This window comes from Patagioenas fasciata, chromosome 9 (assembly GCF_037038585.1).
Source record: "Patagioenas fasciata isolate bPatFas1 chromosome 9, bPatFas1.hap1, whole genome shotgun sequence".
Lineage (NCBI taxonomy): Eukaryota > Metazoa > Chordata > Aves > Columbiformes > Columbidae > Patagioenas > Patagioenas fasciata.
The window spans coordinates 7,969,340-7,983,773 of NC_092528.1; the positions used below are offsets into that span (position 1 = coordinate 7,969,340).

General features: G+C 44.1%; 2 protein-coding genes across 2 annotated transcripts in view; one reads left to right on the top strand and one right to left on the bottom strand.

Annotated features, from left to right (window-relative positions):
- The first annotated feature begins 420 nt into the window (after positions 1 to 420).
- SFT2D3 (SFT2 domain containing 3) lies at positions 421 to 14,399 on the top strand. Its single transcript, XM_065844650.2, has 3 exons — positions 421 to 1,622; positions 4,353 to 4,586; positions 8,774 to 14,399. The coding sequence occupies exon 1, from the start codon at positions 549 to 551 to the stop codon at positions 1,221 to 1,223; it is 675 nt and encodes a 224-aa protein (XP_065700722.1). The 5' UTR covers positions 421 to 548; the 3' UTR covers positions 1,224 to 1,622; positions 4,353 to 4,586; positions 8,774 to 14,399.
- The window catches only part of WDR33 (WD repeat domain 33), a 70,273-nt gene continuing 60,449 nt past the window's right edge, over positions 4,611 to 14,434 (bottom strand). The window contains exons 18-23 of the mRNA XM_065844648.2: positions 13,544 to 13,646; positions 12,655 to 13,117; positions 8,974 to 9,140; positions 8,751 to 8,843; positions 7,763 to 7,948; positions 4,611 to 5,266 (exon numbers count right to left, since the gene is read on the bottom strand). Coding sequence (XP_065700720.1) covers positions 5,034 to 5,266; positions 7,763 to 7,948; positions 8,751 to 8,843; positions 8,974 to 9,140; positions 12,655 to 13,117; positions 13,544 to 13,646 — 1,245 coding nt within the window. The 3' untranslated portion in view covers positions 4,611 to 5,033. The remainder of the gene's footprint in view (positions 5,267 to 7,762; positions 7,949 to 8,750; positions 8,844 to 8,973; positions 9,141 to 12,654; positions 13,118 to 13,543; positions 13,647 to 14,434) is intronic.

Sequence of the window (14,434 nt, forward strand, 5' to 3'; positions counted from 1 at the left end):
AGGGCAGCGCTCGGCTGCTCCAGCCGCTGGGCCGTCACCCGGCAGTGTCCCGTGGGGCCACCTGGCAGCTGTATCGATCTCAAACACCATCTTTCTCTCAGCAATCTACATTTTGACTATGACACCATCCTCGTTCCAGCTGCTGAAGCCGCAAACCATCACCACCCGCAGCTGCCGAGCGCTCCGGTCACCTCACAAGGAGCAGCTGGCGCGGGCTTCTCCCGCAGCGCCGACACAACCCCCACAGGTTGCTCATGGCGCCTTTCGCCTGACAGGCTTCCCCACTCCTTCTGTCGGACAAATGTGTCTTTTCTTTAAAACTGCAAGCGGGCGACAAGAAGCCGACACAGATCTCCAACCTGCGGGGAACCGAGCGGCGCAGCCCGACCGCCTCAGCGCCACCTCACCGCCGGGCGCACGCGCACCGCCCCCCGCGAGGGCGGGCCCGCCAGAGATGGCCGGTAACCCGGATGTAGCTACTATGCAAGATGGCGGCGGCGAGGGCGGGCGGCGCGTTGTAGCCCCCGCCAGCGGCCCTCGGCCCCGCCATGGCGGACCTGGGCCGGCAGCTGCAGGAGTACCTGGCGCAGTCAAAGGCCTCTGCCGCCGCCGGCTCCAGCGCCGCCCCCGCGCCGCCCCCCGCCGGCTGCTCGCAGGAGGAAGCGGCGAGCGGCGGCGGCCTGGGGGCCTGGCTGGGCCCGCTGAACCCCTTCCCGCCGGGCCGCGGCTCCCCTCAGGCGGCGGCGGCCGCTCCCGGGTCGGGCTGGCCGTGGGCGGCCGAGCCGGACCCCTGCCTGCCGGGTCTGTCGCGCTGGCAGCGGCTGGTGGGGAGCGGGCTGTGCCTGCTGCTGGCCGCGTTCTGCTTCGGGCTGGCCGCGCTGTACGCGCCGGTGCTGCTGCTCCGCGCCCGCAAATTCGCGCTGCTCTGGTCCCTGGGCTCGCTGTGCGCCTTGGGCGCCGCCGCGCTGCTGCGGGGGCCCGCCCGCCTGCTGCGGGAGCCCAGCCGCGGCGGCCTGGTGTACCTGGGCGCGCTGGGCGGCACGCTGTACGCGGCGCTGGGGCTGCGCAGCGGCGTCCTCACAGCGCTGGGCGCCGCCGTGCAGCTGGGCGCCGCCGCCACCGCGCTGCTGGCCGCGCTGCCCGGGGGCGCCGCCGGCCTGCGCCGCCTGGGCGGGCTCCTGAGCGCCGCGCTGCGCCGCCGCGGCAAAGCGCTGCCGGTGTGACGGGGGAACCGGCCGCAGCCCGGCGGGACTCGGACAAAGGGACTGACACACTCGGGCTGGCGCGGGGCGCGAAGACGCTTCTCCGAGACGGGGATGGGGACGGCGCCGTCTGACGCCGCTTCGCCTCGTTCCTGCTGGGTTTTCCACGCCGATGCTTGAGCAAGAGGAGCAGCGGCCGCGGCAGCAGTGACTGACCGGGCTGTGCGGTGCTCGGTGCCCGCTCCAGCGCGGGGTTTTGCTTCACTGCACAGTCAATGTGTGTCCCTGGTGCCGCAGCCTGACTCCAACCGAGCCTCAAACCCAGCTGCCTGCTTCAAACCGTGAGTGAGACGACGGAGCCGATGGAACGTTCATTATTGACTTGCCCGGGATGTGAGAAGCAAGTGTCTAACAGCTGAGGTGCGTAGAGCTGACTGGTTTTCAAGCACGGAGACAATTCAGCGAAATCTGATCAAGTGTCGGGGTGAACGTTCAAAATAGTTAATTGCTATTAACTCATTCCTGTGCCAGCCCCTACACTGAACATGTACTGTGCAGTGCAGTCATCAGCCGTCCCAGACCGGTGGTGAAAATGAATACTATGTCCACTGAACTGTATTTCTCTCTAAAAAGAAAAAAAAAAAATCTTTAAAATACCATCTAGTAAGTGAAACCAACTTTCCTGGGGCTGTGGGTCACAAAGACTACCCCTAACTTAAGGGATGCTCTTCTGCATGATGATGATAGGGTGAAAGGTGCTTATCTTAGTGAAAAGCCTTGGCCTTTGCAGGTATTGCTGCCTTACGGCTGCTGTAAGGTAGCAAATACTTGGGCTCTATAATGGTAGCTTCAGCTACTTTTTTTTATATATGTAGATACATGTTTTTTTTACTCTGTCAGCTTGGGTAGGACTTGCTTTCTTGTCACATTATGACCTTCAAAATGGATTTTTCTGGAGCCTGTTTCAGTTAGCACAGCCCTGTTTCAATGCAGAACCTCATAAAGCCTTAGGAAGGTGCTGAATTCAGTCCCTGCTGAGAGGCTGGTGGTTCCATTTGGGCTGTGCAGAGGAACGGGGCTCAGGCCCAGGCTGCTCAGAGCCTGTGGGCATCTCACCGAGCATACATGCCTCATACACAACATAAAGCCAAACACTGCACTATGTACCTGCTGTCACTACTTCGGGTTTAGCGTATTCACCTAATACTTGCTGCAAATTAAACTGAAATTCTTCAGTGGGGGTACTCTATACAGAGATTGCTTTAATAAAACCATTTGTGTACCGAATGGCAGTAGAGACATTCCACTAATGGTCACCTTTTTTTTCCTTAAAGCAGATCAGGGCTATCTGAATAGCATTAAATTAGTTCTCTCATTGTTACAACTTCTAAGGTGTAGAGTATAAAATTAATTTTATTCCTAACAGCACTATCTAATTAAATCTTAGACAGGTAGTGCTGTAAACCAGCAGGTGGAGCACAATGATTCTTCATGCAGCACTAGTAAAAGAACTTGACCTGAAGAATACATATATATATATTCCCATTAAGAAATGTAATCAATTTTCCCGCAAGAGTGGGTCATGGGATCACAGACTAGGAAGCTGCTTCTGTCTCTCCTGCTGTGCTGTCACTTACTAGGATTTTATACAAAAGCGAGCTAATTATCTGATGTTCTTCTGACTTTCTGTGCATATTCCATGATTGTGGAATATTTCAAAACTTAATTAAAAAAGTGCCATCCCTTGATGAAGAATATTGCTTACCAGCATGTACCATAGTGGTTTAAGGAGTTCACCAACCATCAGAGGAAAAACAAGCAAATTCCCTGTTTAGATAAAGCTGGGTTTCCCATTAGGTGCATTCTAACTTGTTTTGGTAGAGGACTAAAGCTCATCACATATTTTAACTATTAGTCAAAAGTCACTTTCAGCCCCTTAAAATATAGAGGACTTGCTTTTTGTTTTTTAAAATAGGCACACTTTCCCTTTTGCTGATGATTAAACTGTTGCTTTTATCATTAAAACTTCAGGATAGCTCTTAACTCCCAGGCGTACACCAAAAGCGATCAAAGCCCTTCTTCAGATAGAGGTGAACAGCATTTTTTTTTTCCCCCTCAAAGGAGAAACTGTCATATCAGGTGCATCTCAGCTATTTCCCAGTTAATTCCTTTAAAACCATTCCATCTCTCTAGCACCCCATGACAAGGACTTTATAGGCTAAATGATCAGAGTTAATTACTATGATTTTCAAATGCTATTTTATACATTGCAAATTAAAAACTAAGAAAAAAAACCCTTCTACTTGTGACTGAACCAAGAGACCAGCAGTTAAGCATTGATGCTTTCTCTCTTTAAAGAAGTCATCAGGACTTAAGCCAGACTTCACTAAGTCTGACTGCATGAGAAGTCAGATAAAACAGCTGCTGTGTGTCACTGTTGTTGCAGTAGCCTCGTCAGCTACAGAACTGCAGTGCCATATTATCCTGAATATTATAACATGAAATTCAAAGTGGGTTGGAGGGAAGGCTGGTAGTGATATTTTTGATTATACAGTCTATTCTATTCTTCTAATGTAGGACCTTCCTTAGAGCTGGCTTTAGAATATGTACTTACATGATAAAATTTTCATGGAGGCTTTAGGTATTAAAAGAGCCTTTTGATAACCTGGTGCCTGGAGATGATTAATATGAATGATTTATGGGGAAAACAGAAACTCATGCTTGGTAGGCAGCTTTATTATGAAACATGGGAAATGGGAATAACCCCTCCCCTCCTCATTTCCCTCCCCTAGTAAAACTAGGAAACAATATCCTAAAGGAAAAGATACTTAAAAAATGTTAAGATGAAAGTGATCAACTATCAAGGTTTGAACTTCAGCATTTGAACACACCAGACTCTACTGAACACCCGTATCTTTAAGCAATGCCATTGTAAAACATATGCATCTGTATTAATCAAGCTGCTAAACTTCTTTCTTCCTCAATTTCTATAAAGAGATGCTCTTTTGAACAAAAATATTTGACTCACCCAGGTGAAGCGTAAAATGACACTAATTGTCATGATGTGTGTTTTGCCAGCTGTCCAGATTATACTCGCACTGTGTCTATGACAACTTTTTCTAAACGATGTTCCACGCTTTTCTCTTTCAGGATGGTAGACTAGAAGCAGCGGGGATTTCCTGTGTTTTGGAATTTTAACATCAGCACCACTTGTAATCTCTAGACAGCTGTGGCTAAAGGTGAAAATGAAAGTTCTCTACATGATAAACCAAAACACTAGGAATCAGCTATGAGTATTTTAAATGGTTGAGATTTCAGGAGGTAGTTCTGTTGCTTCATTTGATACACAAGTTTGCCTGAAGACACCCTTCTTTATAGTAATAGGTGAGTAAAGAATCACACACCGTGTTGATTTTTTGTTAATTTTTGCGCAAATTACATTCTGTATTCATACAAAAACAATGTAACTTCTGACAAACTGTACATATAGAAACAAGTTTCTGTCTGGAGGTGAACTGAAATGTGTGGAGGTGTTCCATGTCTCACAACACTTAAAAAAATTCCAGCTCTTCACAAAACAAAGTAGGTAGAAGGTGGTGAAGGAAAACAGGGGTGGAGAGCACAAAACAGAAAGCTAGCTACAATATTGCAGCTAGTACCAGTTGGTAGATCTAGGAAAAGACCCTCATTAGGAAATAATGCACATTCAGTTATCCCAGTTAAGAATCCAGGTTTGCGGTGTTGCAGGGTTACTTTATGAGTCCAGAGTAGCAGTCTATTTATTTAAATATTGTCCAGCAAGGACTGGGTGTGACCCAGTCAAAGCCTCTTCTATCGGCCTCTTCCGCTGCCCCTGGATGCTCCTCTTCTTGACTGACCAGAGTTCATGTTATTTCCTCTTCCCCAGTTGCTTCCACTCCTCCCTCCTCGAGAAGGGTTATTGCCTCCTGCAGGGCCTCCGCCAAAACCTTCGTCCCTGTGGAATCCATCGTGATGGTCTCCATCTAAAGAACTTGACCTCCCGGACTTCGGCGCTCTCTGTGAGGGTCCTGAATTTCCTCGCCCTAAAAATGAAGCACAGTCAGTTACTGACATTGAAATCTAAGCTGTGCCACTTCTCAGACATCCCATATATTTACCTAGTTCTTCTGTGGCACAGTCATCCACAGAACAAATATAGCTGAGACCTGTGATTTTATGTCTCCTCCCTTCATAGGATTTTTCTTACATAGTGTCTCCGTTATAGTCCAGAAGATGGACAGCAATCGAGCAGTTCCTTGGGAATTAAAGGAGATTATATCTGGTGCAGTCACCAGTTGCTTAAATGAAGTATTGAGAACAGTGACAGTCACAGTGTCCTCAAAACTACTACTAGGCAGTTTCGTATGCCGTAACACCATCTGTGGTTCTCTGGATATTGCAAAATACATCTTTTCCCAAACAAAGACATTGCACTGATGGATCAGTTGAGGGTAGTGCTGAAGACAATGAGCAGCATTACTGTTTTGTTCCATTTTTGGCTAGAAATAATGGAAAAACGCTCCATTTTACTACTAACCAGGAACATAAACTACAGGAGCTCTTAGTGCCAGGAACAGGATTTTCTGCTTCTCATAGATCTTTTTAGTAGTCATATGTGAATTAACCTAAATAAACCTGAAGTCATTAGCTCAAAATAACAAGCAGTATTTTGAAAAAAAATCATGGCAAGAGTGCTATCTGGACACGTGTTACAGCCACATTAGGATACTTCTACTCCACTTCAGCAAGAGTGGTTTTTTGTTGACTCTTCTTGGTTCTGTGTAAAATAGAAGCCAAATTGTTCCACGGAGTTTATAATTAATGAAGTTTTAATCTTCAAACAACTTTACCAATACAACTGAAGGTGGCAGAGCCCATATATGAAAAAAGTATTGTTTTGTTTATCAAGCTTTCTGCCATGGTTCTAAATTTTCTGTGGTACTTCAAGGAGTTGTTGAGGCACAAGAAGTACGGTAGTTAACAATTGTTTTGAATTCATTAAAGAAACTGATAAAGTTATCACAAATTATTATTGAAGCTGCAGAAGGAATCCTTGCAGATTTGATAAGATGCTGGCTAAATGAGAAACATTACATTTTTCAAAAGGAAAAATATTGATAGAGGGAGTTTACCAGCAGACTTTTAATGAAACCATCTGCGAACGAATGATAAAACCTGCTGTTAATACAGCACTGGAAATACAGTCCACAAAGAGAAGGACTGACATACAGTTAAAACTGAAAAAGCTTCAGAACAACAATAAGAGAAGTGGAATTAAATTCAGTGGCATCAAGGACAAAGCTGTGCAGTAGAGGTCTAACAACAGAAAATTCCATTGTACGGTGGCAGCTCAGCATTTGGAAGCAATTAAGGATCTCTCTTGCTGGTCACTACCTAGCAGTGGGTGACCAATGTGCGGACATTAAAAAAAAGACAATGGTAATCCTGAGATTTACAAGAAGAAAAAGGATGAAGAACTGGCGCAAGGCTAATGGGATGATTGTTGATATTGTGTACACAGTAACAGGCTCTGAACCAGCTACTAGGTCAAGATAGATGTATTTTGTGGGTTATAGCAGCATTGACAGTGCCATGCAGCTGTTTGGTACTTAGTTGAAGAGGAGCTATTAGGAAAGAATGGAGAAAACAGAACAAAACCCAAGTGAACTGTGTTAAACCACATCTTAAGGAGTGTGTGCAATTCCTAGTTACTCCATTTAGTTCATAAAAGGATAAATGAAAACTGAAAATAGTATATACAGAGTAATAAAGATAGTAAAATATACAGAATAATTTCCCAGAGAGATCAACTGAACAGATCAGAGCTGACTTGGAGAAGAGCTGGTTGAGGTTGGAAATGGTACGTGTTTGATGCAGTCAGAGGTGGCATTCAGGAATAATACAGATCAACTTTCAGCTGTTGCAATTAAAACACAAGACATCATTGAATGAAATTAGTGAATGACAGGCTTAAAGTAAGAGAAAAACATTTTCCTTTTTTCCAAAGCATAGTCTACTGCAATTAAGTTTTAGAGCTCCGTCCACAGATGTTGTCTGTGTCAAAGTTATAATGATTCTTAAAGCAATTAGAGAAGAACAAAAAGGTAATGGTCAAAAGCCATTAAATACAAAAGTAATATTTCAGTAAGTCACTGAACTACTTTGAGTTAAAGGATGCTAGCACAAGTATGAATATTAACAAACAACTATTCTGAAAATTAAGAGAAAAAAAAGCGCTCTTAAGAGTTTTGCAACTGGAGTAGCAGGGAGGCAAAAACTAACTGCTTTTGAAGATGGCATTAAAGAAGAGGATTATATGATGCTGGAGAGAAGATTTGGATTTGATGTCCCAGAAAGTCATCCCAGAAAGTCCCTCTGTTCAATGTTCCTATAAGACTGGTCTGCAGCTTCACAGGTGAAAAGATCAAATATTTACCTGTTCAGCTGTATCCCCTCTGAATAGATAAGGAATTGTGGATAAGCCTATTGCTGAAAAACATGCTGGTGACACAAAGTTTTTGATACAAGGGGCTTTTTACCTTTGCTCCTCTCCTCTGGAGGTCCACCTGGAGCATCCATTTCTCTGTGGTCAGAGGTCCCTGGTCCGTCATGCCAGGGCCGTTTACGTGGTGGCAGTGAGGCCATGTCCATGCCCTGGAGCGAAGAAGAACGTTCTCTGTTAGCTGGAGAATGCCTGTCATGAGGAGGGTGATCTGGACGAGGACCTGAGCGTGAAGAGAAAATAAACAGGATAATAAGTAATGTTCATCTGATGTTTATTCCTCCTTTTTGGAGGCAGTCACTTAAATCTACATTCCTTCCACACTATTTGGCACACAATTTCAAGTTAAAATTGCATAAAGCTTCCTCCCCATCCCAACAGGCAAACAAACATGAGATGAGTAAGTTGTAAGAAACCTAAAGGTAAAACAGGTTTAAAAGATGACTGAAAAGAAGTGGCAGATCTAAAGTGTTCTTTTCAGTATAAAACATTTTCATATATTTTAGAGACAATCACATGTTCATTTATTCATGTCATTTTTGCTCATTTTTTCCATGACACTCAAAACCTCAGTTTTGCTGTTAGTAACACAAAGGCAAACACCAATAAGCTGTCAGATACTGTAGCTGAAAACACTGGTTTTGCAAGCAATAAGGACTACTATTGGCATTAGCATATATCTCAAAAATCCTCCACGAGGTAACTTCAGCCATCCAGAGGTGACAACAACAGGCAGTTCTGGACTGTCCAAGAATTCAGCTTAAAAGTCAAGACTTAGTGGCCACAATCATTTTTTGTTGAGTGAGACAGCTGTATTTAGAGCCAATTAAATTCTGCATAGTTAATTTTTTCCTAAATATAGAAGTCCAAAGAACTACGTTTTGCGTTTCTTGTGGTAAAAGACATAATGAGCATATGAGGTACAGGAAAAAGAGGTGATTTAAGAAAAAAAAAAAAAAAAAGGTAAGTGGTTCTATTGTAGAAATCTAGTTATTGTCTAAAACAAACTTCACCAAATTCTTTACCTGGTTCTCTGTTTCCATCCCAGGATTCTGGTTTCCGCCCACCTTCAAAGCATGGAAATTCATCTGGAGTAGGAAGCAAACCTTTCCGGCCTCCTGAGCAGTAAGAGATGCAGGGGACAGGAGTGAGAAGAGACATTGTATTCATCAAAATACCCTAATCTACCCAAGAAATGTCTTTGCTTCCTTATTCTTGCATTTCAGCGGGGCAGAACTTTCTCCTCACCTCTAGGAGCACCACGACCTCGGCCCCGAACACCGTGGTCCCTTCCTCTTGAGTTTTCATCTGGAGAGTCAAAAGTGTCGTCTGGCCCAAAATCTTCCGGGCCAGGAAAGCCATCTCTGCCCCTGGGCCCCCGGCCCTCGTGTCTCGAGGGGCCTCCTCTTCTGAAGCTACAAGAAAGAACATGGTACAAATACGGTTTTTAGGCAGCATTTAGATTGATAAACTCATCAGCTTCACTTAATCAACTCATTTCTGAACTGTTTTACTTAAAGCTACAGCAAATACAGTTACTAGAATAGGATTTGTAAGTGGAAAAGTGCTCATTTTCTGCCTTTGAGCACTTTGTTTATTCATTTTTATAGTTTTCCTTCTGTTGATTGTGTTGGTTTTTCATACAGGAAAAATATTGTCAATTGTCCTGCGTTCACTTAATGAAAAGTGGAAAAAAACCCCAATCAGTGAACAATGATAGATACAGGGTAAGGTGAGGAAAAGCATAAGTGAATTTTCTTTAACTGTGGTGGTCTTACTTTCCCCTTCACTTTTTCCTTTCAATTTTAGTGATAAAAACAAACTGAAAAAATACAAGCAATGAGACTCATGGCTGTATCAAAACATTCCCACATCTCATTCCTATTGATCTGGAATTCTTTTGCTAGAACATTCTGTTTCATTCCATTCTTCTAAGTTTACAATTTTAGCAAATGAATCTAGACTCCGCATGGCTCTGGTAACTGAAGAGTGTGCACAGTGGCATCCTACAACCTGAAGAGCAGCTTATCCAGCTCCAATAACGAATAATTTTGTTCTGCAAAATGTAGTTATGACACCGGAGTTGATAATTTTGTTCTAGTAAGTACCATGGCATCTTCAGCAATTTGGTATGGTTGGGTTCTACGCCTCATCTCAAATGAGTTTATCTCCTCCAGTATCTCACTGGGGCTTTAACAGAGATCTTCAGAGAGAAGAATGGTTCTTAAAGAACTGGTGGTGCCATTTCAGGTAAGCCTATGGATGGCTGCATGAGAACAAGTAGTTTTGGTTTTTACATGACCAGTTTAGACACTTGGGAGTGCTTGTAAAAGCACATATGTCCTCTTGGTGTTACTGCAACCCCAAAAGTGCGCGCCAGCACCGGTTGTTGGGATTATCCCAGTTTAGAGCCCAGTTTCTGCGCACGCACAGGTGAGGTGTTTAGGTGGAGCGGGCACAGGAGCCCTCGGTGGCACCCACGCTGTCCTGCCCGCCCTCGCTGGCAGCGCAGGAACCTCTGAGCCCCCCACCGCCCCTCTCTTCCCACTTCCACACTGGCCAAACCAGAACCACCGTCGTATTCAGGTGGCGGTGGCTTTGTGCAACATCCCCTTCCCCAGCTCATTAACGACACAGTGCATCCTATTACAAGCAAAACTTTAGATACTTTTATTTAGAATTTTAACAACATTAACCTTTTAATTACAAATTTAAATATTTTAACAGTAGTCATAACACAATACAATTTTTTTTAAACTTTTACATTTTTTTTTAATTAAAAACAATAGGTCTATCTCCACCTCCCAGCAAACAAACACAATACAGAGAGGAGGCTGCTGTGCCTGTACAGGTACAGCAGCAGCTGGAGGGAGTGCTGTGCATGGACAGTGAACCATTTTACATTAACCTGGATGATCCGGGAAAACAAACTGAACAGTTTCAGGTACAAATGGTTCAGATAACCACATAGCAATATTGTTTAGCCTTGAAACAGCACAGTCCTCTGTATGTTTTTTAGAGGGCCTCCTATTTTAATACTGACATGGTGCGACTCTGCTTAGCTCATGAATGACCAGGGTTTGCAACACAAGGTCCTACGGCTAGCAGGGACAGGGCCTTGCCTTTTGCTTCCAGGCAACCTCATGCACACAGTTTAGCTTTGAAATCTATCATACTTATGCCTGACACGGCCACAGCTCCTAATATTGTGTTCTGCGTATCCTTTTTCACTATTCCAGATCAGTCACATGTAAAACCCTGCCTCACACGGGGCTCAGTTCCTGTTCTGTCTGCTCTCACATCACCCTCCTAGGACCTTAACGTACAGAACGGGGCTCTGCGGGTTAGCGGGCAGGGACAGGCAGGTCTGCGGCAGAAGCGTCGTGTTGATACGCACAGGTAAAGTAAGAACAGGACGGGGATGAGAAGGACGCAGAGAGAAACACACGTGCACACACTTCCCTCTCGTGCTTGATCAGTTACAATCTAAATTCCAAGTCAGATCAGCGAGTGGTTGGGATTAAGTTCACCTCAGTATCTGCAGTAAACGGCACCTAATTCACCTTCATTCAAAGAAATTCATTAAGTTTGCAAGCACAGAAAGCCTGTTATAGCTCTGTGCCGGTTCCTTTTAAACCAAACTCTGTACAGACACTCGTACTCTGGCAAGTAAGCTCTTAGTAGTTCAGAAGTCAGGTTTACAGGTCACAAGATTCTTGGACTCTTCCTGAAACCTTTTTAAAAATCAGGATAATCACTAAATATTTTCCAGTCCCTAAGCATTTCCAAGATAAGATCTGAAAATCTCTGCTGAGCTTCTGAAAGTGTCGTCTGCTTTATCTTTGAGAATTCTATAATGCAGACCATTCAGCTTGGATTCTCTGGATTTTTACTCTTTTAAAATGGCTTTGTTACCTTCTTTTAGTTACTGTTCATATCTTTTCATACTCTTCACACAAAAGGAAGGTACATCTTTACAGAGCTAGGTAGAAAATAGCTAAAAGAAGAGCTGTATAGATGCAAAGTAAAAGGAATGTAGGAAAATCATTAAAAAGGCAACTAAAACACACAAAATTCACATTATGTGGAGACCACAATATATTTGTACAAGTACATGTTCTTAAACATACAGAGTTGGTGGTCAGTGAGAGGCTTAGACCTTGGAGGCCAAATTTAAATCGGTTGAACTAGCATAGATGGGGAGCAATTTTGACGACTATTAATCTCGCTGGCCTAGCGAAATTTCTCCATAATTACATTGGTAACTAGAAGCAAATTCATCCCTTTGCGATTTACTTGGAAATCGTGAGCAATGACATGGACATTGCTGTAAATTAGATTGGTTTTGAGTTCTTTGCTTGGCATTAAGAAACAAGTCAGAAAGAGAAATAAAACTTCTACAAGCAAAACCATGAGAAAATAGTCTCACCAGTCCAAGAGACACTGTAACTCTGCCCCTTACATTTGACAGTAGGATGAGTGTTCCTGCTCCTTAAAAGTGTATTACATCTCATTCTACAGCCTCTACAGTCACGCTGCAGTTTGTGACTGGAGACAAAGTCTCAAAATCCACTTCTAGTGTTCAAAAGTGTCACTTTAACCTCCAAGTGTCCTCTCAATTTTCATCAAAACGGTCTGAAATCTTCATCCTGTGTTACTGGATCTTCTCTACAATTTCCTCCCTTCTCTTTACTTACTGTTTAAAGACACGGAAGCTGCTGTGTACAATGACCATTTTTCAAGTTTTCTTCTATTACTGAATGATTTTTATGGACTCTACACTCAGGTATATTAGAGTTTTCATTTCCTTATTGGTTTCCAGTTTATAAATCTGAAACAGATAGACTCCTTAATGAAAAGGAAACCAGGAAGAAAGAATTCCCTCCATTCACCCTTGAACCCCCAAAAGATGAGTAGATTTAGTCTTACCTCTCATCTCGTCTCCCTCGGAACCGTGCATCCTCAGGATCCCGTGGATATCTATCATCCGAAGGTCTCCGTCCTTCCCAAGCACCAGGAGGCCCACGGTTTGAACCCCCTCCTTCAAATTCCCTGTGATCGGGAGGAAAGGGAGGCCCAGGTCCACCTCGTCTCCATTTTTCGTCTTGCAACGGTGGGCCTCCTCTCCCCTCAAATTCCCGCAATCGATGGCCAAATCTCTTATCTGGATGGAAGTCGTCACGGAAGTCATCTGGTCGATCAAAGTCATCATGGAAATCTGGGTGAGGTCCTCGTCTATCTGGCATGCCCCTGCTGTCTCTACCATCACCCCACTCCTGGCCACCTCGAAACAACCCTCTCTCGGGCCCATGATCGGGACCACCACTGTTCTGGTCGTGCCTTCTATCTGAGAGAGGGCCCATGTGATGGTTTGGTGGACCACGGGAGTCACCTTGAGGGGAAAAAATCATAGCAGGTTTCTGTAACGTAGTCTAAAAACGCTCTAGGATGCTCTAGTTCGTACAGTTCTACAAAGCATACACCATACAGTTCACATCAAATACTTTTTGGGGAAAACTTTTCCTCTATATTCCAGTGCAAGTCTACAGAAGATTTCCTCTCAGCCAATGCCCTGTGCTCTGCTGTAGCCTTTTCTGTCTAGATCAGAGGTGTCAAACTCATTTTAATTTAAACTAATTTAAATCTAGAAATAGTTAGATTTATACAGTCCTAAAATAACATTCGGCCCTTTGAAGGCAACCGTGAGGCTGATGTGGCCCCCGCTGAAAATGAATTTGCCACCCCTGGTCTAGAGGCACTGCACTGGAAGAGCCTCTTTTAGCAGAATTACAGAGGGAAAACGAACGTATTTAATTACCTTTATTAAGGCCAGGTCCTTGGTTGTGAGGGCCAAGACGACCTTGTCCTCCCTGCTGCCCCAGGCCTGGGATCAGTGGTGGAGGACCTGGGTTCTGCCCGTCCTACGAGCACATAAGAAGAAAAGCCATGTGAATTGCCATGCGGCTGTTTTTTTGCTTTTAAGCATTCTGAAAGGGGGAAAACCAATTTTCTTGACATAAAGGCTGCGGCTTCACAGGTCTTACAACAGAAACTGCTGGTTTTCCAATGGTTTCAGCATAATTTTTCAGACATTCCCATCAGTGATGCTTTTTGGTCACTGTGAGAAACACCTGATTTTATAGGAAATGTAGCATTTTGAGGACTAATGCTTTACCTGTAACAACTCATATTGTAGCTGCTCGGCAGAGAAGATGAAGAAACCCTGTATCGTTTGAAAAATGCCAGGTACTGATTTATATGCAGTTAAAATGCTGCACAGACCAAAGACGGCCTTTGGAAATGCACAAAAAATGAAACAATGGAAAAATGAAAATACCAAGAATGTTGGGATGTGGGGGTGGACAAGAACAGGGCCATGAGAGAACCTCTCCTATAAATCTTTGTGAACTGTTAACATGGAAATACATGAGTTTCATTTTTAACACACTGGTGAAGTTTGCTTTTCTTAATTCTAATTCTAGGATCAAAAGAAAGTACTAACACTCAGCTAAGCACCAGGACGCAAGTTGTTAATGGGTTATTAAGCAATGCCAGGGCTAAAGGCAGAGGCTGCAGTCACCTGCTCTTCTCAAGCAGAAACTGCATGAGTAGAGATTTTTGTAAGTTATATGATCCAAAAGAAAAAAAATAAACTATATACGAGTCTTTTGTTACTTTCCGTATTTTTGGGTGTGATTTCTAAAGGATA